Source organism: Scyliorhinus canicula, chromosome 2 (genome assembly GCF_902713615.1).
Source record: "Scyliorhinus canicula chromosome 2, sScyCan1.1, whole genome shotgun sequence".
In the NCBI taxonomy this organism is placed as follows: Eukaryota; Metazoa; Chordata; class Chondrichthyes; order Carcharhiniformes; family Scyliorhinidae; genus Scyliorhinus; species Scyliorhinus canicula.
Genome location: NC_052147.1, coordinates 53,250,821 through 53,277,934, shown reverse-complemented (window position 1 = coordinate 53,277,934; position 27,114 = coordinate 53,250,821). Strand labels below are relative to the sequence as shown.

At 41.9% G+C, this 27,114-nt stretch overlaps 1 protein-coding gene across 2 annotated transcripts in view; it reads left to right on the top strand.

The window, feature by feature from the left end:
* Positions 1-296: 296 nt before the first annotated feature.
* Positions 297-27,114, top strand: part of sos2 (son of sevenless homolog 2 (Drosophila)) — a 148,993-nt gene continuing 122,175 nt past the window's right edge. Inside the window, exon 1 of one of the 2 annotated variants that reach the window (XM_038778276.1) lies at positions 297-952. In XM_038778276.1, coding sequence (XP_038634204.1) covers positions 875-952 — 78 coding nt within the window. In that variant the 5' untranslated portion in view covers positions 297-874. The remainder of the gene's footprint in view (positions 953-27,114) is intronic. The other variant, XM_038778275.1, reaches the window with a different exon arrangement.

Sequence of the window (27,114 nt, the reverse complement as noted above, 5' to 3'; positions counted from 1 at the left end):
TACGGGGTTTCTCCCCCCTCCCCCACCCCCAAACATGGTCTGGGCAACAAAATTAAGCGGCCAGCCTTAAAGAATGAGGGAGTTCAGCGCAAACCCAACGTGCGCTCCTCGGCTGTCCTCAGACTCCTGCGGCGTTCGGCAGGCAGGGCTGGGCAAGAAAGGAGAGCGAGGGGAGGGCGGCCAGGGAGCGCGCGCGTGCGCACGAGGGGCGGGGGTTAGGGGGACCCCTGCAGGCAGCAGATGGAACGTTCCGCGATCGGTGATTGACAGCTGGAGCTTCCATTCGCTAACATGGGATTGGGGGGGGGGGAATGAAATGAAGCAGAGCGGACGACACACCGGCCGAGTCCCGGGGACCTTCACTAGCTGCGCTTGAGCTGCCGGCAGCCGAGACTCGGAAGGCCCCCCTCCTCGCGCGGTGCAGGGCGTCGCGCGCTTCTTCAACGGCCGATCGTCTTGTCAACATTAAAGGGGCGGTGGGGGTCATCGCGGGTCCAGAGCGGACTCGGCCGGGGAGGAGAGAGAGGTTCGGCTCATCGGATTCGAGCGCAAGACAAAAAAAAAAGGCCGTGGAGTTGGAGCCGCGCGGCGTGAGGGGGGATTATTTACCCAGGGATGTCTGTGAACTCTCGCCTCGGCCGCCTGATCAGTCATTTCTCCTTTTCCTCCTCTCCTCTCTGACCGCGGCTGCCATGCTGAGTAATGCACGAACTGTGAGGATTCGGACTTGATATGCGTTCTTACTTGTTGTAAAAAAAAACCCTCAAACAGACGGGGGAAAGGGAAGAAGTACTTGAGTGTTTTCAGATTGCTGAGTGTGTGGCGGTCGCCGGGTTGGAGTTGAGGCCGATGCCGAGTGCCGTGTGCCAGAGCCATGCAGCAACCTTACGATTTCTTCAGCGAGGAGAACAGTCCGAAATGGCGGGGGCTGTTTGTACCAGCTTTACGCAAGGTAAACCCCCCCCCAACTTATAACAAGTTTACAAATGCAGCATCGATATTTGGGGAAGAGATAATGGTGGCAAGGTGTACATGGGAGTGCAACTTGTTGTGCGCTACAGATTAGGTTGGTGTCAGTGGTCTCCAGTGTAATCAGTGAATTTAATTGCAGCAGGTACAAATGCAATATTTACATTTGAAGTGGAATTGTACGAGAATATTTTAGCTGCGCGTTACTAAATTATTATTGCTCAGTAACAATATCAGATGTTTCTGTGTTGCATTCTTCTGGGTTGCATCGATGTGTGTGATCAGCTGATCGTTCTTTGTAATTTTTTCTGATTAATATTGACATTTCAAATCCGAATTCGCCATGGCGTGAAAATCTACAGCTAAAATTGAATTATTCGCTTGATTTCTGCTGTAAATCAAAGGAATTCAGATGCAGCAATTGGTTTACTGTACTTGTTTTAAAAAAAACTTGATCCCCCCCCCTCCCCTTCCCCAGTGAGAGCATTACAGACATACCAACAGTACATTTTTGTCTGGCTTCGTATTTTGAATATAATAAATAATCTCCTCATTATTTGTAAGTAGAATGTAGTACAGATACACTATTCCATTTTAAATTACTGGAGTCACGTATGACTTGTAAGACTAATTTTTCAATAAGATAACATGAATCACTTGAACTGTGTATTAGCAGCTTTAACACTGGGAATCAATTTTTTTGTTAACAATGCAGTACCACTTGATCAAAGATTAACCTGCGTTGAACTGTTGAGGGGCAATTCTGATTGGCCACTCGAGACCAAAAAAAGAATTCTAGCAAAATTGATAAGAAAATGATTAAAGTTCCGTTGCTGAATGGTTTTATAGTGAGAATATTTTTTAAAAAAAAATAAATTTAGAGAACCCAATTATTTTTTTCCAATTAAGGGGCAATTTAGTTTGGCCAATCCACCGAACCTGCACCTCTTTGGGTTCTGGAGGTGAAACCCACGTAGACACGAGGAGAATGTGCAATCTCCACACAGACAGTGACCCGGGGCCGTAATCGAACCCGGATCCTCAGCGCCGTAGGCAGCAGTGCCGCCCAATATTGAGCTTTATATATTTTATTTTTTTCCACAGGATATGATCTTGATTTGAAAACATAAAAGTATTTATTTCACATTAGATGGTTTAGAGCTTTGTATTTCTACACTAGTGAAATGAATGATAGAGATTCCAGGGTGGTTGAAGACCAGCATCTCAGGAGTAATCAATAGATTTGCAATATTATTACTGACCATACACCTATCATATTTCATGATAGCAGCACCAACATCCTATATAATTGTAGTCTGTGCCATAGAAAACTTGCCCTTGTAACATTATTTGCCTGAGAACTAATAAAATTAGAATTCTGTCTGTAAAACATATATTATATCTCGAAGGTTCATATTTTGTTGCATAAAGGGGATTTTAAAGAAAAAATTTCAAGTACCCAATTCTTTTTTTCCAATTAAGGGGCAACTTAGCATGGCCAATTGACCTACCTTGCACATCTTTGGGTTGTGGGAGTGAGACCCATGCAGACAAGGGAAAAATGTGCAAACTCCAGACGGACAGTGACCCGGGGATGGGATCAAATCCGGGTCCTCGGTGCCGTGAGGAGCAGTGCTAACCACTGCATCACTGCTGCCCCCAGAGGGAATTTGTATTAATTGCCCATTATATACCCAAATGGGCAGCACGGTAGCATAGTGGTTAGCACTGTTGCTTCACAGCCCCAGGGTTGCAGGTTTGATTCCTGGCTTGGGTCACTGTGTGGAATCTCCACATTCTCTCTCTGTCTGCGTGGGCTTCCTCCGGGTGCTCTGGTTTCCTCCCACAGGTCCTGAAAGACGTGCTGTTAGGTAATTTGGACATTCTGAATTCTTCCTTTGTGTACCCGAACAGGTGCCAGAATGTGGCGACTAGGGGATTTTCACAGTAACTTCATTGCAGTGTTAATGTAAGCCTACTTGTGACAATAATGATTATTATTGTAATATATGCTTTCTATATTTATGTGGTATGCTGTAGCAATCTATGCCTTTTATGGGTACACAAGAATGAATTTCATCGATACAAGCCTACTAATGTCTATGTGATGTCACAAAAGGAAACAAACATTCACTTTTCATCTCTATTGACCATCTATTAGTTGGGTAAATCCTTGAAGGTGCAAATAAAGCTAATTTTTGTGAAATTATATAAGAATGTTAATTCCAGCATTTGAGCAAAGTATTTTTTATTACTTGACCTGATGGAATATTTTAAAATATAATTTGAGCACTGCTCCTTCATATATTGCAGTAATTTCTGCCTCATAAGGGACTTCCTCTTGAAGGAAGTATAATATGCAGTCATCAATATGATGGGTATTTTAATGAAGTGCATTCTAAATATAGCTGCGCAATTTTGTTTTAATTCTGCTCTGTAGAAAAATTAAAGTCACAGCACACTGATCTTACACCTGTAAAATGTGACATGGTACTGTCAGGCATTAATTCTATATGTCTCATTACCATGCCAGTCCATGCATATTTTTGGGCTCCCAGTTGTGCTCTAATGTTAAAAGTGCACGGTCATGACTGTAGGATTGATTGACAACGATTACAACTTGTTTTTTACATTAAAAATACATGCTTGTGACCCAGTGGATTGCTGAGGAACTCAAAATATCTTCACGCTGGACTGCAGTTACTCTACACCTGATGCAAAACTCAAAACAGTACAATATTGTGTCTGAGAATTGTGCTGTTATTGACTTGATTCCTATAATTGATATTGATGTTTCCATTTGCACAGCACCTTTCATGGCCTCAGGACACCGAAAAGCACTTTGTAGCCAGTGATGTACTTGGAATACTACATTTAATACAAGGCTAATATAAAATAAGCAATTGGAATTTCTAATGCAATACTCCAGCTGATTATATCTTTGTTGACCAAAAGTAAAACTATAGGCTGCTAAAACACCACCAGCTTTCCAATTATGTAATTTAGTCTGTGTTCATCTGAGTTAATTGTCTTCTTTTTTAATTAGAAAAGCCTTGCATTTTAGATGGAAAATGAGGGTACTTAAAATTGTTGATTAGTGTCTATTTGTAAAATGTAATCCAGGGCAAACCATTTCAATTGGTTTTGTCAGTCGCTGTGTTCTCTAGGACAATAGTTATATTTCACTTTGGATTGCTGGGAAGAATGGCATACAGCTGACAAGATCCTTCTTTTATTGGCTCTCTGTTATAAGAAAGCTTAGATGTCGAAGAACACAGAATGGCACATTTTGAAAACAATGTTTGGAATAAATTCTGTTCGTGACCATTTTAGTTGGGATATTATTATCTCACTCTTTTAACAAAACCATTGTTTCCAGATATGTTACAGTCACATTTTTACCCTAACCACTTGTGTGGTATAGCTGGTAGCAGGAAGTGTGTATGTAGCAACACCCTCTTTTTTTTTTGTTCTTCTCATATGGGGAAGTACTTGCCGAACATCACTTTTTGCTTTCCGCTTTTCATTTTGTGTGTTATGGTCCAAAAACGTTGCTATAGGATGGATGAGGACAAATATATATTTAAAAAGCTATTAATCTACCAAATGATGGAGTGTATATGATTATACGACAATGTTATGGAGACCAAAGGTCTTAAGTTTGATCTGTTATACATTGACAGATCTTAGTCAGGACAATCATGCAAAGCTGACCTCGTTGTATACATGGTGATGCCATGGCCTGAACAACATCCTGATTTCAGTGCTCCTTGTGTACCAGAACTGGCTGCTTCGCTAGCCAAGCTGTTACAGCACAGCTATGATGTTGGCATCTACCCTAATAATGTGTAATATTACCCAAGTATGTCTACCCACACCACAATAAGACCACTCTAACCATGCCAATTGCTAGCCTATCTGCCTCCAGCTGGTGATCAGTAAACTGAAGGAACGAGCCATCGATGGTGCCATAAAATGAGATTTACCAATAATTTACTTGCTGATGGTTAGTTTGGACTCTACCAAAACTCACAATGGCCTTGATTTGAGTGGGGCTGGTGGGTAGTGGGGAGAGCAATGCTTTAACGAGCAAACCATCCAGTTGCTGGAATCATACTCAACACAAAGGAAGATTGTCAAGGGACCAATCGTAACTCCAGGTTATTGCTGTATGGGTTCCCCACGCAAGTGTCCTCAGCCAAATAAATTCTGCTTCAAAAATGTCCTTCGCTCAATCAGCTTCAATCTGCTTCAACCATATCTTCTCTCCGCCTTTGGGTGTTGCACTGTTCATTAATATTCGCTCCATTCATAACTCCCCCAGTAAAGAAGCTGTCCGTGTCAGCTGACAGCAGGATTGGGATGTTAACTAGACTTGAGCTAAACAATAACAGGTAACACTTGTGCTTCATAGGTGCCAGGTAATGACCACCATGAACCAGGGTAAGCATAGCCTTCTCTCCTGGAGTTTCAGCAAAAGTACCATTGCCGAATTCCCAAAAAACAATAAGTCAGTCACCATTGGCAAGAAGCTGAACTAGGGACATTGTTAACAATGGCTACAAGAATAGGACAGAGGCCAAGCATTTGATGAATGATGAACTTTGGAACCTCTTTATATCCCCAATCCTTAATTAAGGAGTGTGAAAGAATAATCATTGTTTACCTTGATGGATGCAGTTATAACAGTCCAGAAACTTGACACCATCCAGGACATAGCAGTATACTGGACTTAATATTCATATCCTCCTTCAATGCACTGTATGTATGATTTGCAGAATATACTATAGCAGCTCATCAAGGTGCCTTTGATTGTATTTACCTTACCTGTGAGCTCTCTCTGAGCAGGTCCAAGAATATAGATTTTATAAAAAAAAGTATATTATGGGAGCATTATCACATTGAAGCTCCCCTCCAAGCCCTATACCACCCTGATGTGGGCAAATATTATAATTTGTTCATTGTCACATGGGAAGAGCCTTGTAATTGCCCATCGAACACCACTGTGGGTATCATTAGCACGAGGACTGCAACAGTACCAGGATAGGCTCACCACATCATAATCGGCAAGAATGGATATTAAGTGCGTCCTTGTCAACAACAATCTGTGGAAAAAAACTTTTAGCAATGGCACTATCCTGGGGAAGAAAGGAAATAGAACTGGTAATGTTCTCATTTGTATTCACAATCAAGTAAACACTACTGAAATGTGTATGGGTGTCTAATATACGTTTGTGTCATGAGAAGACAGGTCAGGTTAGACTGATATCTTTAATGCTCACATAACATATTTAATGTTAGCATCAGGCTTATTTTGTGTACTGGCACCTGCATGCTACAGGAGTTCATGTCACACTTAATCCAATAAACTTTAATATGCCAACATGCATATTGCATCCATCACCATAAATTGGTCTAGTTTTTTCATCCATCACCATAAATTGGTCTGGCCGCTACCATTAGTGATAAACCTATTACCATCTGTCATTTCAGCATGCCATTCCATGGCTATGCTCAAACCAAATGAAATTAATGACTTGAAAGACAAAGATCTATGCAGAATATTAATTCCAAGTCTACACAGGACAATAAGGAAATCACAAAGCTACCATAACATATTATTGAAACAGTAGTGGCAATGGGGCGGCATGGTAGCACAGTGGTTAGCTCTGTTGCTTTGCAGTGCCAGGGACCCGGCTCGATTTCCGGCTTGGGTCACTGTCTGTGTGGAGTCCGCACGCCTCTGTGCGTATGAGGTTTCCTCCAGGTGCTCCAGTTTCCTCCCACAAGTCCCGAAAGACGTACTTGTTAGGTGAATTGGACATTCTGAATTCTCCCTCAGTGTACCTGAACAGGCGCCGTAGTGTGGTGACTAGGGGATTTTCACAGTAACTTCATTGCAGTGTTACCGTAAGTCTACTTGTGACACTAATAAACATTATTATTATTGCTGATTGGTAGTCGTGTTTACAATCCTTGGAAATAGTGAACACTTAAAATCCTCGGATTGTTGTTCATTTCTGGATCTATTGAGGGAAGAAAATTGGCACATCTTCACATGCTGTTTTTGGTAAAGGAATTGAATTAAGAAAAAGGATGAGTTTTTTTTCATTCATGAGTTATGGACATTACTTGCAAGGCCAACATTTCTTTCCCAATCTGAATTGCCTTTGTGTAGGCAGTACCACACGGTCTCCAGTGGTTCAAGTGCTTCTACTGTGCTGTTAGGGAGGAAGTTCATATCTTGACCCAGATAATGAACGAACAGCGATATATTTCCAAGTTAGGATGACTTGTAAGTTTACATAGATTTACATAGAATTTACAGTGCAGAAGGAGGCCATTCGGCCCATCGAGTCTGCACCGGCTCCTGGAAAGAGCACCCTACCCAAGGTCAACACCTCCACCCTATCCCCATAACCCAGTAACCCCACCCAACACTAAGGGCAATTTTGGACACTAAGGGCAATTTATCATGGCCAATCCACCTAACCTGCACATCTTTGGACTGCGGGAGGAAACCGGAGCACCCGGAGGAAACCCACGCACACACGGGGAGGATGTGCAGACTCCGCACAGAAAGTGACCCAAGCCGGAATCGAACTTGGGACCCTGGAGCTGTGAAGCGATTGTGCTATCCACAATGCTACCATGCTGGAGGGAAATCTGGAGTTGGTGGTGCTTCCATGCACCTACTGCCCTTATAGAGGTGGTGGGGATCTGTGCTTTGGGAGGAGCTGTTGAAGAAGATGTAGTGGGTTGCTGCAGTGCCTTTTGTAAATGGTGTACCAGACTACCAAGGTGGGTCAGAAATTAGGATGTTTGCTGACGATTGCAGTGTTCAGTACCATTTGCAATTCCTTGATTAACAAAACAGTCTGTGCCCACATGCAGAAAAACCTGGACAACACTCGGGCTTGGGTGAATGCTTAAGGTGTGTGAAAGGGTCCTAATCAAATGGGTTTCTTTGTACTGGATAGTTTCAACCTTCTTGACTGTGTTGCTGGAGCTGCAGTTATCACAGTCAAGTGAAGAGTATTCCATCACACTTCTGACTTGTTCTTCTTTTAGAAGGTGAACAAGCTTTGGGGAATCAGGAGGTAAGTCACTCACTGCAGAATGTGCAGTTTCTGAGTTGTCCTTGTAGCCACACTACTGATATGGCTGGGTCAGTTAAGATTCTGGTCAGTGATCACCTCCCCAAGGATGCTGATGTGGGATTCAACAATGATGATGCTATTACATCTCTTATTGGACATAGTCATTGCCTGGCATTTGTGTTGCGTGAATTTTACATTTCATACGGTATCCATATATAATTCCAATTATATTTTCTGTCTTCTGTAGCTAATGTTAATATATGCGCAGGAAAGAAGGCCAGTAGTTTCAGGGAAATTCTGATCTACTCTGCCCATTTGGTTTGAATAATTTTACCTTGCACTTTAGCACAATAAAAAAACATGCCAGTACCATAGTACAACTACTCAAACCTCGGGCAGCATGGTGGCGCAGTGTTTAGCATTGCTACCTCACGGTGCTGAGGCCCCAGGGTTGATCCCGACTCTGGGTCACTATCCGTGTGAAGTTTGCACATTCTCCCCGTGTTTGCATGAGTTTCGCCCCTCACCACCCAAGATGTGCAGGGTAGGTGGATTGGCCACACTAAATTGCCCCTTAATTGGAAAAATGAATTGGGTATTTTAAATTTATTTTAAAAAAACTACTAAAACCTCAGTAATAATTGTCATTGTATTGGCCCAGAAATTGCTGTAAAAATAATTGTGAGCTTTCTGTGCTAAACTTGATTAGTTCAAAGGGCGGTGTATGGGTTAGCACTGTTGCCTCTTGGCACTGAGGACCTGGATTCGATCCCGGCCCCGGGTCACTGTCCGTGTGGAGTTTGCACATTCCATGTTTGTGTGGAACTTTCCCCCAAAACCCAAAGATATGCAGGGTTGGCGGATTGGCCACGCTAAATTGCCCCTTAATTGGAAAAAAATAATTGGGCACTTCAAATTTATTTTTAAAATGTATTAGTTCATGATAAATCCTGAAATTTGTGATGGTGGAAAGGTATGGCATGGATTTAGATTCTTACTAGACTGGACAATTTGCACCACTTTTTGGCCTTGCTAAAACCTAAACATTGTGCACTTGACATGAGGCTCTCCATTGAAGTTCATTGCATTTCAACAAATTGCTGTACTTGCATCCTTCATTCAAATTATTCCCATCACTATTATTTAGGGCTAATAATTTATATAATCAGAACCCTAATAATATGGATTTAGGTCCTGACTTGCTACTCCGTCTTAAAGGCAAGGTCCAGGAAGAGAACAGTTGAATTAATTCCTGCAGATAGTGAAAACACTTTAAAAAAAGAAAAATATATATATCTTGGTGGTATTTTTGTACAGTGCTTGCCATCTCAGTGGTATTGGTGATCGGGGATTTTTAGGATAAAAAGCTATTTCAGCACTCAGAAATGTGATTTAGATCTGATATAAGATTAGTCAATAACTCCATTGTATCATACCAGCATATTTTATTATTCAATCATGGCATGTGAGTCACCAGCAACTATTGCGCTTTTGAATGTGGTTTGTTGGGCCATTTCAGAGGGTTTTTAAGGTAGCTGTGAATCTGATTACATATAGGTCAGATGGATAAAGATGGCAAATTTTCTTCCCTAAAGGATATTAGTGAATCAGATGTGTTTTTACGACACCCGCCAATGGTTTCATGGTCATCGTTAAACTTTTGATTCCATATTTTATTGAATTGAAATTTCACAATCTGCCACGGTATTACCCTGGCTCTCTGACTTCCTAGTCCAGTGACAACACAACTACACCAACGCCTTACTCTTAGGTGAACGGGATGAATTTCTAAAAATCCAGCTGTTTCGATGTTAGCAGTTTCACTGTTCCTGATCCTGGTGATCCTGCTGGTTTAATAATTTGTGACTCAAAAATGTCTGTACACTTCATACACCTACTGTTCATTCATAAATTCTCAAGGACTAATACAACAGCTCCCAAAAACAGCCGGATTATGATGCTCTTTTTCTGTTTATGCGTTTTATTTTTTCTTAATTTACCTTTTTCTTTTATTTCATGCTTCATTATCTATTTCCTTCTTTCTGTTTTGTTTTCTGACTTTGTTTCATCTCTAATATCCTATTTTCTTTAATGTCACCTGCTCTGCTTTTCCTACCCTTAAATTTCACTGACTAAGGAGAAAGGTCATTGGGCACAATGTTCATAAGGTCCCTGATGTGATGCTGCCATTGTTGTGTTAATTATCAATCTGGATTTCCAACAATTTGCAGTGCAAATATAATGCAATCTGAAAAGGTGAGGTAAAAGTGATTGATGCTCATGCCACTAGCTGAAAGGTACACTACACCAGCAATGTTGGAGGTGAGGGGAGTCCCATGTGGGCAGTAGTCGGGGGTTGATGGGTGTCCCCTGGAAGGTCAGGGGTGTGGGGAGGGGGACCCCATTTTCATATGGTTTCCACCGCAGGACAATTGTCCAGAGGAAGTTAGCTGAGCAAATCCTTGCCTTTGAAGATCCTAGAGGTTTTCCACAGCGCATCTTTAGGATACCCCTCCAAATCCGCTGCTGGGGAGCTCAGAAGTTACGGCCCCATATGTTCTTGTGATGCCATAGGTAAACAGTCTCTGTTTTGAAATTGATTTTGTTACCATTCTTATAGAACAACAACTTGTTAATCAAGAATCTGTCCAACTCTGCCATAAAAATATTCAGATACTTTGTTTCCACTGCCCTTTGAGGAAGAGAGTTCCGGGGACTCTCAATCCTCTGAGAGAAGATTTCTCCTCATCTCTGTTTTAAATGGACGACCCCTTATTTTTAAACAGTGACTAACCCCTCCCCCCAAACATATTTGTGAAATAAACAAAAACCATGTCAGCTGTACTTTGTATTTGTTTCAGTAGCTGTGAAGTGTGTTAGGAAATTATATAGTTTGCCAATATAGTACAAAACTGGAATAATTATATTCTTCTTAAACAGGGATCTGTTCCTTTTCTTTGAGTGAGTACAGAAGACTCCTGATTTTTTAAAAATTCATTCATGGGCTAGGTTTTATTTATTAAGTATTTTTTGGGGCGGCATGGTGGCACAGTGCCTCACAGCGCCAGGAACCCGGTTCAATTCCGACTTTGAGTGATTGTGTGGAATTTGTACATTCACCTCATGTCTGCGTGTCTCCAGGTGCTCCGGTTTCCTCCCACAGTCCAAAGATGTACAGGTTAGGTGGTTTGGCCATGTTAAATTGTCTCTTATTATCCAAAGATGTGCAGGTTAGGTGGGCTGATGGGGAGAGTGCAGGTTAGGTGGGGTGATGGGAATGGGGTGAGTGGGCCAAGGACCTTTTCAGAGGTTCAAAGCAGACTCTGGCCTCGTTCTGCACTGTAGGAATTCTACATAGGTATATTTAAATGATGTTCCTCATAAATAATAACTTGCTATGGATAGGAGATTTTGGATGAAGCTCTAGCACATCAAGATGACATAAATAGAACAGGGAACTTTTTCTGACAGCAGCATGATGGAAATACTGACCTTTATATATAAAAAAAAGTCTTAGTTAAGACCTTGATATTTGCTTGTTTCTCTGGAAGGAGATGAATGCATGATTTGCAGTTGAGCATATAGTTGACAATTGTTGAAATTAACTCCAGATTTACACGTTAATTATGAAGCTGCTATCGGATTTCAGCCAATCTTCATGAGTGCCTCTCCACAGATGGCAGGTTGTTTCTGTAAATGACTTGCAGGTTATGATTTTTAAAAAAAAATCATATATTGTAGTCTTTGGTACAATTTTAATATAATACATTTCTGACTCAAAATGGAAATAGGTTGTGATGTATTTTTTAAATCCAATTTGAGATTTATTGTGTACTACATTCTACAAATTTGCATTTATTGTGAGCAGTAGCAGACTAGTAGTGTGGAACTTGAATGACCGTTTCTGATTTATTGTGGTCCCAACTGCAATCCAAATGTGACTGATTCACTTATTACGAGAATACACCAAATTTACTTCAACAGTATGTTGCATGATTGATCTCTGGAAAAATGTTGATCCTTAGATAAATATTACAAATGTTATATATTCATCAGTTTTAGAAAATATGTTTTAAAATGCAAGTAGCTTTGCTCTTTCCTCTCTAAAGCCTCCTATGTGCATTTCAAAGAATGAATCAAGACCACTGGATCAAGTTCATGTCAGCCCCATGTAGTTCATTTATCAACTCTTCAACTGTGTAATTTACTGATTGAGGTGAAAGACTACAGCCAGTTTCAGAAAAAATAACTCAAAATTCCTTTCCAGCACCTAAGCCTGTCAAGCTAAGTTCTAGCTCATCCCCATCATTTGTCCCACCTAACTAACAAATCAGATTCTATAACCAGAAGTGGACTTTTTGCCACAGAAGTTGTCTGGGTCTCGCTTTGAAGAACTGCAGAGTTCAAGCACTGCATTCTCAGTTAGTCTGTTTAAAATTCCCCTTACATGCCATGCTTAATTTGAATTCTTACTGAAACTGCCATTAATGCTGTTACTTCCAATGACAGGCACTGAAACAAGCTGGTTGTTTTCCATGATTAATTTTGGCTGACAAGAGGCTAACATCAAAGCATCTTAATCACTATCTCTCTGAATGTAATGTAAACATACATTTTCTAGACTCATGCAGAAAACGCTTCAGCTCTGGATTGGCTTCAATTGAAGTTATTGTCCTTTGTCACAGTTATTTATGATTTTTCTGCCTGGGGTTATTGCTGTACACTCTGGGATACTGTAGTTCAGCAGGAGCAAATTAAAACTAAACTGAAATGATGCATATATGTTTCTCACATTTTTCAACAAGAAGTGAGAACTTCCCAGTCCTAATTCTGTCTTGTTGTCAAGTGACCTGGGTTTTTGTGGTGCAGTTCCCATAATGCATTTCTCCACACATACTTGTCCACAGCAGCTGGAAATCCCCAGGAACCAAAGCCAAGAAGAGTGGTAGTGTTGGGGTGGTATTGGGGAAGGAGGGGTGATCCTTTGTAGATATATGTAAAAGTGAACAATTTTATAGAATCATGACGAGTTGCATAACAGAAACAGGCCATTCAGCTAATAAAAGTTTGTTCTTATGATTTTCTCCATATCAGCCACCTCTCCTTTTCTTTGCTTTCCTCTCCACCTTGCTCCCCATCCTCCTTGCTCCCTCTTCCAGGTAATCCCCCTCTCCTAATCCTGATGGACATGACTATATACCTCATCATAACACCTTGTGTGCAATACCATGGGACATTGACTATAAAATTGGTGTTCCTGGATGTTTCTTGTTACTCTTATGATTCATTTTGCATTGTTGCTTGTAGTTATTTGATACTTGCCTCCACCATTGAAGGTGGGCAGAAGGAATGTTTTAAGTCCCTATTTGTTAGTCTGTTTGATACTAAAATGGGCGAGATTTACCGACTATTCACATGGCGGAAAACACCAGTCCCAAGCCGGCGCATGGGTTTCCCGGCGACGAGGGTGCTGTCAACGGAAAATCCCATTGACAATAGTGGCTCCGGTAGATCCCGCTGGCGGACCCTCTCTGAAAAACATACGACAGGGTGGTCAGTAAATCCCGCCTTATCTCCAAATCTACTAGATAGATTTCAGGATTCCCTGGTACACAGAAAGGGTATAGCCCAAGGAAGAAACTGATTCGTTTTTGGCGAAGATGCGGATATGGATCCTGGAATTTAAAGAAATCATTGGTTAACATTGGGAGATGTGGTGAATTTACGTTTTTAGAATGTTATAGGTTTTATTTTGAATGTTGTTGATTGCCTTGGCTTCTGTAGTGATATTATTTATTTGTTTGTGGGATATGGGTGTCATTGGCTAGACCAACATGTATTTGTCCATCCCTAATTGCCCTTGAGACGGTGTCAAGATGTCGGCAGAGTTTTCCGAGCAGGTTGTTGGATGTGGATTGGTCGCGAGGCTCCTCGGTGAGATGAAAGTTCCTAATGGAGAAAAGAAAATTCAGCTTTGTAGTTACAGATCACCAATCAGCCAGGGAATTTAGCCTCAAGGAAAGGCTGTATAATTGTAATAACTTTGAGTTAGCACAGTAAGCCTGTGGTATGCGCTCTACTGAGTGTCCTCTTCACTTGTATCAGCTACGAAGTATTGAGTAATTTGTAAATATTTGTATTCCAAGGTGGGTACTGATTTGATTATTCCACTTATGATTGATATTAATTTAAAGTTTGTATTGAATGCCAACTTGTAGCTAAACGCACGACCCAATTTCATTATCATTGGATAAAGGAAAAACGTGAATTTATATACCACTTTTTATGACCACTGGGCATCTCAAAAAATGCTTTACAGCCACTGAAGCACTTGTGAAGTGTGGTCACTGTTGTAATGAAGGAGCAGCCAATTCTGCACACTGAACTCCCATAAACAGCAATGTGGTAATGACCACATATTAATGAGGGATAAATATTGGCCAGGACACCAGGGATAACTCTGCTGCTCTTCTTTGAAATGGTACCATGGAATGTTCTATATCCACTGGAAAGAGTAAATGGGACCTGATTTTAGCATCTTACCCAAAAGATAGCACTTTGGACAGTGCAGCAGTCCCTCACTACTGCACTGGAATGTCAACTTTGATTTTTGTTCTGAAGGATAGCTTTGTTTGCTCAGTGTTTGTAATTTTTCCATAGCAGCCATGGCATTTTGCCAATATAAAGGCAAAGATTGGACAGAAGTGAAGTGGAAATATTTGCTGTTTTTTAATATGCAATGTAAACTTCTTCCAATGACCACACAAAACTGTTAACAATCAAGATCAGGAGTGGCTAACCTTTCAAGCATCGTCCGATGAAGGCATTGTACCTGATTAAAAATTGCAAGTGTTTTAGGGCCCCTTTTATGTTGAAGCTCTGGTCTTGGGAAGGCAATGCTGTTATTCTGCAAATACAGTCAGATCATTAATGTGCTGGATTGCTAACAGAAGTATGGAAATCGTGATTTGAGAAGCATTGGTTAAGATGCAGCTGTTCAAAATTGCAAGAGATCTGGACAGAAAAATAGGGAGAAACTTCCCATTGGTGAAAGGTTGGGAATCAGAAGACATTAATTTAAGGTGATTGGCAAAAGAACAAAAAGTGACTTGAGGAACAACCTGTTGGGTGGCACAGTGGTTAGCACTGCTGCCTCACAGTGCCAGGGATCTGGGTCTATTCCAACCTTAGGTGACTGTTCTCCCATGTCTGCATAGGTTTCCTCTGGGTGCTCCGGTTTCTCCCCACAACCCAAAGATGTGCAGGTTAGGTGGATTGGCCATGCTAAATTGACTTAGTGTCCAACGTTTAGGTGGGGTTGCGGGGATGGGGTGGGGGAGTGGGCCTAGGTGGGGTGCTCTTTGGATGGTCAGTGCAGATTCAATGGGCTGAATGACCTCCTGCACTGTAGGGATTCTATGATTCTTTTACAGTAAGAAGTCTTACAACACCAGGTTAAAGTCCAACAGGTTTGTTTCAAACACGAGCTTTCGGAGCACGGCTCCTTCTTCAGGTGAATGGAAAGGCTTGTTCCAGAAATGTTTATATAGACACAGTCAGAGATGCCCCGGAATGCGAGCACCTGCAGGCAATCAAATCATCAAAGATGCAGAGAGAGAGGTAACTCCAGGTTAAAGAGGTGTGAATTGTCCCAAGCCAGTTCAGTCGGTAGGCCTCTGCAAGTCCAGGCTTGTTGGTGGGGGCCGAATTCGGCCCCCACCAACAAGCCTGGACTTGCAGAGGCCTACCGACTGAACTGGCTTGGGACAATTCACACCTCTTTAACCTGGAGTTACCTCTCTCTCTGCATCTTTGATGATTTGATTGCCTGCAGGTGCTCGCATTCCGGGGCATCTCTGACTGTGTCTATATAAACATTTCTGGAACAAGCCTTTCCATTCACCTGAAGAAGGAGCCGTGCTCCGAAAGCTCGTGTTTGAAACAAACCTGTTGGACTTTAACCTGGTGTTGTAAGACTTCTTACTGTGCTCACCCCAGTCCAACGCCGGCATCTCCACATCATGATTCTTTTACGCAGTGTGTAGATGGGGATTTGGAATGCAATGGTTGAGTGTTGTGATGAAGGCAGAGTCAATCATTTTTTTTTTTTTTATAAATTTAGATTACCCAATTATTTTTTCCAATTAAGGGGCAATTTAGCGTGGCCAATCCACCTACTGTGCACATTTTTGGGTTGTGGGGGCGAAACCCACGCAGACACAGGGAGAATGTGCAAACTCCACACGGACAGTGACCCAGAGCCGGGATCGAACCTGGGACCTCAGCGCCGTGAGGCGGTTGTGCTAACCACTAGGCCACCGTGCTGCCCTAGGCAGAGTCAATCATGGCTTTCAAAAGGGAAATGGTTAATTTTCTGGAGAAAAAAACAGTTTCAGGAGAAAGAGTGGAGGCATTGGAATTAGATGAGTTGCTCTTGGAGACTAGCAGGGATACAGAGGGCTGAATGGCCTGTGCTGTAACCATTCTACAATCTGCACTTAGCTCAACACCAGTTTTTAAAAAAATGTGTTTGGCACAGCTTTGGCTTTGTTTAGCACCAACTAAAACACATAAACTGACGTTTTTGCTCCAAGAATGCAAAACAGGGGAGCAGCAGTTTATACCTTGAAAGTTGTTTTTTAAATTAAAAGCTATAGTTTGTAGAAAGTTCACTACTTTACTCTTTGGTATGAATCCAATTAAACAGTGCTTCACAACTTTTGGGATATAAACTGAAAAGGCTGGAATCTGTGGAGAGAGCAGCAGAGTTAATTAGTTAATTAGGGGGTTTGAAGAGATTTTCTGGCTGTTCTTGCCAGTGGGATCTTTCAGTCCCGCCAATGGTGAACCCTGCCATGGGTTTCCCGGCGACACTGATGGATTCAATGGGAAATCCCATTGCTGGACAACGGCAGGCCACCTCCAGCCACCAAGAAACATGCAGCGGGAGGGCATGGAAAATCCCTCCCCTCAATATTTCTGGCTGGTAACTTTTCATTAGCAGTAGAACATGTTACATATACCACAGATTGTAAGCAAATACAAAGCAAGGAGTGGAGAGGAGGGATGAGAGGACAAAAGGGAAGGTCTGTGAGAGGATGGAAGGTTAGAATGATTTTTGATTTGATTGTCACATATACTGAAGTACAGTGAAAAATATTTTTCTGCGGCCGAGGGTACGTACATAGTAGACAAAAAAAAATCAACAGAGAACATTGACAAATGGTACATCGACAAACAGTGATTGGTTACAGTGCGGAACAAGGGGCCAAATGAAGCAAGTACATGAGCAAGAGCAGCATAGGTCGTTGTGTATAGTGTTCTTACAGGGATTAGATCAGTCCGAAGGAAGACGTTGAAGAGTCTTGTAGCTGTGGGGAAGAAGCTGTTCCTATATCTGGATGTGCGGGTCTTCAGACTTCTGTACCTTCTGCCTGATGGAAGGGTCTGGAAGTAGGCAATGCCTTGGTGGGAGGGGTCTCTGATAATGCTGTCTGCCTTCCTGAGGCAGCGGGAGGTGTATACAGAATCAATGTGGGGTGGCAAGCTTGTGTAATGCATTGGGCTGAGTTCATCACACTCTGCAGTTTCTTGCGATCTTGGGCTGAGCATTTGCAATACCAGTCTGTGATGCAGTTGGATAGGATGCTCTGTATCACATATCTAGAAGTTTGTGAGAGTCGATGCAGACATGCCAAATTTCTTTAGCTTCCGTAGGAAGTAGAGACGTTGTTGGGCTTTCTTGACTGTTGCATCAACGTGAGTGGACCAGGACAGACTGTTGGTGCTGATGACCCCCAGGAACTTAAAGCTATTGACCATCTCCACTTTGGAGCCATTGATGCAGACAGGAGTGTGTGTCGTGCTATGCTTCCTGATGTCAATGATCAGTTCCTTGGTCTTTCCAACATTTAGAGAGAGATTGTTTTTGGTACACAATGCAACCTAAATATATGGCAGAATCATGGTCAGCATCTGATGTCCCAAAATATGTGAGCAGTAGTTATGATCTGAATTTGGTGTAGGACGGCACGGTGGTGCAGTAGTTAGCAATGCTGCGCAGCATCAGGGACTCTGGTTCGATTCTGAGCTTGGGTGACTGTGTGAAGTTTGTACGTTCTCCCTGTGTCTACGTAGTTTTCCGCTGGGTGCTCCACGTTCCTCCCAAAGATGTGCAGTTTAGGTGGATTGGCCATGCTAAATTTCCCCATAGTGTTTAAAAGGTTAGGTGGAGTTACAGTGATAAGCTGGGGGCCTAGGATGTTCTTTCAGAGAGTCGGTGCAGACACGGTGGGCCAAATGCCTCTTTCTGCACTGTGGACATTGTATGAACTTGATGTCAAGTCCAGAAGGTTATAAAGTGCCTAATTGAGAAGTGAGGCACTGCCCTTCTAGTTTCCATTGAACTTCATTGGAACAGTGTAGGTGTCTCAGTTTGGTTTGGCAAATTAAAATGGTTAGCAACCATAAGGTAGTTTCATGTTTGCAGATTGAACAGAGGTGTTCAGAAAAGCTATCACCCAGTATGCCTTTGATCTCTCCAATATGGAGGAGACCGTACCCTGAGCAGCACTGTTTCATTTCAAGGGAGTGCTTGGGGCACAGAATGCTGGGAATGGAAAAGGTGAAAGGGCAATTGCTGCATCTTTGCTCCCCTCCCTTCAGATCCCTTTTCTGTGCCCTTGTGTATGTTTGAAACCTGATGCATCTGTAGTTCTTATTTTCATTCCACAGATGCTGCCTGGCCTGCTGAATATTTCTGTTCAGATTTCAGATTTCCAGTATCTGCAGTATTTTTCTTTTGTTAAAGGTTTGGGTTAATAAGTCTGAACACCATAATCCATTATCAACAATTCAACATACTCTTAATCGATGGGAAGGCTTCCTTGGCCTGACTCTTTCTGTGGCAAGGTTAGACGCTGTCCCCAAGTGAAAACAGTTCTTGAAATGCTCAGCAGGCCTGATAGCATCTGTGGAGAAACAGAGTTAATGGCTGGTGCGATGAATGTAGGAATTTCAGACATTATAAGTATTTGGTGAAATAAGGGTTAAAAGCCTGGATTAGTGTGTTTGACTGCTGCAGTCATGTTTTAAAAGAAATCCCAGTTTGAAAGGCAAGTATATTTTGGGAACTAGAGGTGCAATTAAAGTATCGTAAAAAGCTTGCGCTAATATAATTTTGTTTTGATTAAGGGGATTCCCTGTGAGTTAATTAGTTTTCAGCTTGGTAAGATGATGTCATTATTGAGTGGATCTAAGGTATCAGGCATTTTGTGGGTCAATTTTTTTCTGGGTGAAGCTGTGACCACAAGTCACATTTTGCTCTCTGCAATACAGAGCTGAAGGAAGCTATATCCACAATGAAGCAGTTTTGCTCTCACTGTACGTTAGTTAAAATAGATTAACAGTATTTAACAGTATTTAAAGCAGTGCAGACCTATCTGAGGACAAAGGGGAAACAAATGGAGAAAGAAGCTCTTGAAGACATACAGCTAGAGATCTTACATGGGTCTGACAGAGGCATTGCTTTTCTGTAAAGCAATGTCAAGAGATCACTCTCAGGAATACTTACTTTACAGAGATATTCTTTATGTGCCATTGGTATTTAAGGTGGTTTGAGAGCTGTTGTTTAAGTGGGAATAAAGATAGCAATTAAGGGTATTTTATTTGCTGTATTGAGTAGTATTGCTTAAGGAGTAAGTGCACATTATATTCTAGTGTGATAAAGTGTTAGTGATAAAGTTTGTTTTAATATACCGTATCCCTATTTCTTCGTGAAATCACTTCTGGAGCAAAGTATCCTTTCCTCCAAGTCTTACAAATTAAAATAAAATATTAGAGTTTCTGCCCAGTATCTTAGCCATCCTCCCGCCCTGCCTTCTCGTGGTGGCGGGCCATTGGCCACTGGTGGGTACTTCTGGTTCTGCTAGTCAGTGGCTATTTGCATTGCTCGCTGGCTGCTGTGTATTTGGAGGTTTTCTAGGGCAAGACGGGATTGTTAGCTTTGGATGGAGAGTCTGTTGTGTTTGCCACTTGCAGAAATAACATTATTTCCACTTTGCGTTTGTCCACAAAACTACAGTTCAAATATAACTTTGCTGTAAAGCACCTTGGGATGTCTTTAACATGCAACAGACATTACATATGTGCATTTTCGATTTTATATGTTTACTGAAAGAGTACTCTTTCACAACTGTCGCCCTACCCTGTTCCAAGACAGGAAGGAAATCTTTAAAGTTGAGGATCTATAATATAGTAGAGGATGAGGGACGTTGAAGATGTTGCTGCTATTCCACGGTGGAAGAAGAGCAATTTGTGGTGCATAAGAACATAAACATAAGAACTAGGAGCAGGAATAGGCCACCTGGCCCTTCGGGCCTGCTCCGCCATTCAATGAGATCATAGCTGATCTTTTGTGGACTCAGCTCCACTTTCTCGCCCGAACACCATAACCCTTTATTCCTTTATTCTTCAAAAAACGATCTATCTTTATCTTGAAATCATTTAATGAAGGAGCTTCAACTGCTTCACTGGGCAGGGAATTCCATAGATTCACAACCCTTTGGGTAAAAAAGTTCCTCCTAAACTCCTAAATCTGCTTCCCCTTATTTTGGGGCTATGCCCCTAGTTCTGCTTTCACCCACCAATGGAAACAACCTGCCTGTATCTATCCTATCGCTTTCACCCACCAATGGAAACAACCTGCCTGTATCTATCCTATCTATTCCCTTCATAATTTTATATGTTTGAGTACAGTCCCAGTCCACTCAACCTCTTTTCATAAGTCAACCCCTCAACTCTGGGATTGACCTAGTGAATCTACTCTGCACACCTGCCAGTGTCAGTACATCCTTTCTCAGATAAAGAGACCAAAACTGAGCACAATATTCCAGGTGTGGCCTCACTAACACCTTATACAGTTGCAGCTAAACCTCCCTAGTCTTAAACTCCATCCCTCTAGCAATGAAGGACAAAACTCCATTCACCTTCTTAATCACCTGTTGCACCTGTAAACCAACTTTTTGTGACTCATGCACCAGCACACCCAGGTCCCTCTGCACAGCAGCATATTTTCATATTTTATCATTTAAATAATAATCCCTTTTGCTGTTACTCCTGCCAAAATGGATAACCTCACATTTGTCAACATTGTATTCCGTCTGCCAGACCCTAGTCCATTCACTTAACCTATGCAAATCCCTCTGCAGACTTCCAGTATCCTCTGCACTTTTTGCTTTACCACTCATCTTGGTGTTGTCTGCAAACGTGGACACATTGCACTTGGTCCCCAACTCTATATCATCTATTTAAATTGTGAACAATTGTGGGCCCAACAATGATCCATGAGGGACAGCACTAGCCACTGATAGCCAGAAAAACACCCATTAATCCCCATGCTTTCTATTAATTAACCAATCCTCTATCCATGCTACTACTTTACCCTTAACGCCATGCATCTTTATTTTATGCAGCAACCTTTTGTGTGGCACCTTGTCAAAAGCTTTCTGGAGATCCAGATATACCACAGCCATTGGCTCCCCGTTGTCTACTGCATTGGTAATGTCCTCAAAAAAATTCCAATAAATTAGTTAGACACGACCTGCCCTTTATGAATCCATGCTGCGTCTGTCCAATTGGACAATTTCCATCCAGCTGCCTCGCTATTTCTTCCTTGATGATAGATTCCAGCATCTTTCCTGCTACCGAAGTTAAACTAACTAGCCTATAATTACCCGCTTTCTGCCTACCTCCTTTTTTAAACAGTGGTGTCACGTTTGCTAATTTTCAAGTCTAGTGAATTTTGGTAAATTATCACACACGGGCTGTTTAGCATAGGGCTAAATTGTTGGCTTTGAAAGCAGGCCAGCAGCACGGTTCGATTCCTGTAACAGCCTCTCCGAACAGGCGCCGGAATGTGGCGACTAGGGGCTTTTCACAGTAACTTCATTTGAAGCCTACTTGTGACAATAAGCAATTTTCATTTAATTCATTTCATTTCAAGTGCATCTGCAATTTCCCTAGCCATCTCTTTTAACACCCTCGGATGCATTCCATCAGGGCCAGGAAATCTGTCTACTTTTAGCCCCATTAGCTTGCCTATCACTCCCTCCTTAGTGATAACAATTGTCTCAAGCTCCTCACCTGTCATAGACTCTCAGTCACTGGTGTGTTATTTGTGTCTTCCACTGTGAAGACCAACCCAAAAAACCTGTTCAGTTCCTCAGCCATTTCTACATCTCCCATTATTAAATCTCCCTCTAAAGGACCAATATTTACCTGAGCTAATCTTTTTTTGTTTTATATACTTGTAGAAACTTTTACTATCGTATTATATTCTGAGCAAGTTTACTGTCATAATCTACCTTGCTCTTCTTGATAGCTTCTGTTGACCCCTAAAGATCTCCCAATCCTCTAGTCTCTGACTAATCTTTGCCTTTTGTATGCTTTTTCCTTCAATTTGATACTCTCCCTTATTTCCTTTGATATCCAAGGTCGATTTTCCCTCTTTCTACAGTCCTTTTTGTTGGTATAAACCTTTGCTGAGCCCTGTGAAAAATCACTTGGAGGGCTCTCCACTGTTCATCAACTGTTTCATCATAGTCTTTTCTCCCAGTCTACCTTAGCCAGCTCTTCTCTTCTCTCTCTCATTGTAATTTCCTTTGTTTAGGCACAAAACACTAGTGTTTGATTTTACCTTCTCATCCTCCACCTGTATTTTAAATTCCACCATATTATGAACACTCCTTCCGAGAGGATCCCAAACTATGAGATCATTAATCAATCCTATCTCGTTACACAGGTCAAGATCTCGGATTGCTTGTTCCCTCTTAGCTTCCATTACATACTGTTCTAGGAAACTATCATGGATACATTTTTTGTTTTATATACTTATAAACCCCTCCTCAAGGCTGCCTTGACCGAACTAGTTAAACCAATCGATGTGTAGATTAAAATCCCCCATGATAACTGCTGTACCATTTCTATATGCATCAGTTATTTCTTTGTTTATCCCCGCCCCCACCATGATGTTATTATTTGGTGGCCGAAAGACTACTCCTATCGGTGACCTTTTCGCCTTACAATTCCTGATTGCCACCCAAAATGGATTCAACCTTATCCTCCATAGCACCGATTTCTTCAACAGCTCAGCCTTCAACACCATCATTCCTACGAAACTCATCTCCAAACTCCGTGGCTTTGGCCTCGGCTCCTCCCTCTGTGACTGGATCCTGAACTTTCTAACCCACAGGCCACAATCAGTAAAGATAGGCAACAACACCTCCTCCACGATCATCCTCAACACCGGTGCCCCACAAGGCTGTGTTCTCAGCCCTCTACTATACTTATACACCTATGACTGTGTGGCCAAAATCCCCTCCAACTCGAGTTTCAAATTTGCCGATGACACCACCGTAGTGGGCCAGATTTCAAATAATGATGAGACAGAGTACAGGAATGAGACAGAGGAACTGGTGCACCGACAATAATCTCTCCCTCAATGTCAACAAAACGGAAGGAGATTGTCATCAACTTCAGGAAGCGTAGTGGAGAACATGCCCATGTCTACATCAATGGGAACGAAGTAGAATGGGTCGAGAGCTTCAAGTTTTTAGGTGTACAGATCACCAACAGCCTGACCTGGTCCCCCCCATGCCGACACTATAGTTAAGAAAGCCCACCAACGACTCTACTTTCTCAGAAGACTTAAGGAAATTTGGCATGTCAGCTACGACCTTCACCAACCTCTACAGATGCACCATAGAAAGCATTCTTTCTGGTGGTATCACAGCTTGGTATGAAGCCTGCTCTGCCTAAGACTGCAGGAAACTACAAAAGGTCGTGAATTTAGCTCAGTCCATCACGCAAACCAGCCTTCCATCCATTGATCCTATCTATAATCCCCGCTGCCTCAGAAAGGCAGCCAGCATAATTAAGGACCCCACGCACCCCGGACATACTCTCTTCCATCTTCTTCCATCAGGAAAAAGATACCAAAGTTTGAGGTCACGTACCAACCGACTCGGGAACAGCTTCTTCCCTACTACCATCAGACTTTTGAATGGACCTACCTCGTATTAAGTTGATATTTTCTCTACACCTTGCTATAACTGTAACATTATATTCTGCAGTCTCTCCTTCCCTATGTATGGTATGCATTGTTTGTACAGCATGCAAGAAACAATACTTTTCACTGTATACTGTATACATGTGACAATGATAAATCAAATCATTCCTCTACTACCCGGATGTCATCCTTACATAACAGAACTACACCACCTCCTTCCGAATAGTTTGATACCCTTGGATATTTAACTCCCAGTTGTGACCATCCTTTAACCATGTTTCAGTAATGGCCACTAAATCATAGTCATTCACGATGATTTGCGCCATCAACTCATTTACCTTATTCTGAATACTATGAGCATTCAGATAAAGTGCCCTTATGTTGGCTTTTATACCTCGTTTTGAATCTTAACACCTCTATCAGTAGCCTCTCCTAAGTTATTTTTCCTTTTAATGTTTCTCCTAATTTTCCTTATCGTTGAACCCATATCTTCATGTAATAACCTGCTACTTCGCTTTCCATTTAAGTTTTTACTTCCCGTTTTATTCATTTTAGTATTACTGGATCTATTCACTGAGCTGTACTCTGTACTGTGGCCCTTTTTGATTTTTGACCATGTCTTCTCTGCCTTACACTTTCCCCCTTAGCGCCTTTTGTTTCTGTCCCGGTTTTACTTCCCTCAGACTTCCTGCATAGATTCCCATCCCCCTGCCATATTAGTTTAAACACCCCAACAGCACTAGCAAACATCTCCTCTTAGGACATTGGTTCCAGTCCTGCCCAGGTGCAGACAGTCCGCTTTATACTGGTCCCACTTCCCCCCGAACCGGTTCCAATGCCCCAGGAAGAGAGAGAGAATGAATGGGGAATGTTTCATGTTAAAGTGAGAATATTTAGTCCTGGCTGTTGATCAGATTTGCTTGATTTAGTTCCTTCACACAAACTTGGTGTTTTAGGTCTCTTTGACAACAAAGCCACTCTGATGTCATTGATGAAAAATAGCTGAGTACTATCCACATCGGCTTAATTCATAATAATAGGAATTGCAGTTTTAAACCGGATCAATTGGACTGCAAAGCGTATATCTGGCAGTTATCACAAACGTTGAAGATTGAGTTTTAAAAATGTATTTGAATCTAGTAAACACCTGACTCATCTGTTGAATGTTAGCGTTTTGGCCGTTTGCTGGAGTATTTTATGTCTGCAAGGAACACTAACTTTAATGTGGCATTCGGTGCTTTTAAGTGAGACAGTTACTCTTTTTGTAAATTGCTTTGTCGATCTTGAATGACGAGGAATGCGTTTCCTGTTGGTTATCAGTATGGTATCCATGACATCCTCTACTCACTTGGAGATCAGCAAAGAAATAAGTATTTGCAAAGAAGTGGTTTTTGAGGGGTTGGGGGAGAGAGGATAAATATAGATATTTCAACTTCCCTGACTGAACCTACTTGCCGATTTACGGTTAATTTTTTAAGCTAACATGTTATCTAAATGTTAAGTTACGCATCCTGTGTGCCGTTTGGCTGATGTGTCTATATTGTCGCAAGATAATAATGTTCAAGTCTGACATGGAACAGCAGGGGTATTTGAAATGAACAATTTTAGAATTGACTTTTCATTTTGCTCAATGAATGAAATCATACGAGTGAAAGGGAGATATATGATTGACATTTCAAATTAGTTATTTAATTGGAATTCAGTGCGACAGCTATATTTGGAGCCTCCACTGCATATGTTATTGGAGTTTCAATATAAACTTCTCCTGAAACTGTATTGTACAACTTTGTCACATCCTGGTTTCACTACTCTGATGCTGTCCTTTCTGGGATTCCATCCTTCATCCTCATAAACTCCAACCTTGTCCGAAGCTTTGTGTGCATATCCTGTCATTCTCATCCATCACCTTCAATTTGCCTGATCTACTTTTGTTGCCCACCAACCAATGAGTAACATTTAAAATTGCCATCTCCATCCATAAATTGCTCTTTACACTCAATTCTATCCCTGCAATCTCTTTCACTCTTTGATATCGGCATCCTACACCTTTTAAGGACACTGGGGCTATTGCCATGAAGAGAGCATTTATCAAGAGCAACGGATAAATCCTTTTGTCTTCACCTCAACATTTCAGCAGAGAACTATCTGGTATTACAGCCCAGTCTATACCAAAGAGTGATTGATCCCTTAATTCACTGCATTGTCTTATATAAACCAGTTGGATTATTTTAGTAGTTAAATTACGAGCTTCCCATTAGGATACTCACAAACTGCTGAGGAATTAATCCTTCTTTGTTAAGTCTTGTTTATTAAAGAAGGTGGACAGTACATTCATGAAACAATAACTGTGAGCGGCACGGTGGCACAGTGATTAGCGCTGCTGCCTCACAGCGGGGAACCCGAGTTCGATTCCAGCCGTGGGTCACTTGTCTGTGTGGAGTTTGCACTTTCTCCCCCATGTCTGCATGAGTTTTCTCTGGGTGCTCCAGTTTTCTCCCACAGTCCAAAGATGTGCAGGTTGGATGGATTAGCCATGATAATTGCCCCTTAGTGTCCAAAATGTTAGGTGGGGTTACGGAGATGGGATGGGGGCGTGGGCCAAGGTAGGGTACTCTTTCGGAGGATTGGTACAGACTCGATGGACTGAATGGCTCCTCGGTAGGGACTGTAGGGATTCTATTTTAAAATATAATCAATCCCAAAATCATAATTAGCAGCCCTTGAAACATTGAACATGCAAAATAATAATGGATAGAGTGGAGTTGTGGTCGGAGAAGGTTATAAATTTTGAGATTCTGGATGGGATTCTCCGTTGGCTGATGGCTAAATTGCGAAACCCGATTGGGCGGAGAATAGGTTGCGATGCCAAAATTGCCGTATTTGCCCATTTGACGCCAAATCGCAATTCTCCGTCACCTTGACGGCGGCATCAATACAGTACTATATACCCAGGCGGCTCATTACATCCACTTCAATGTG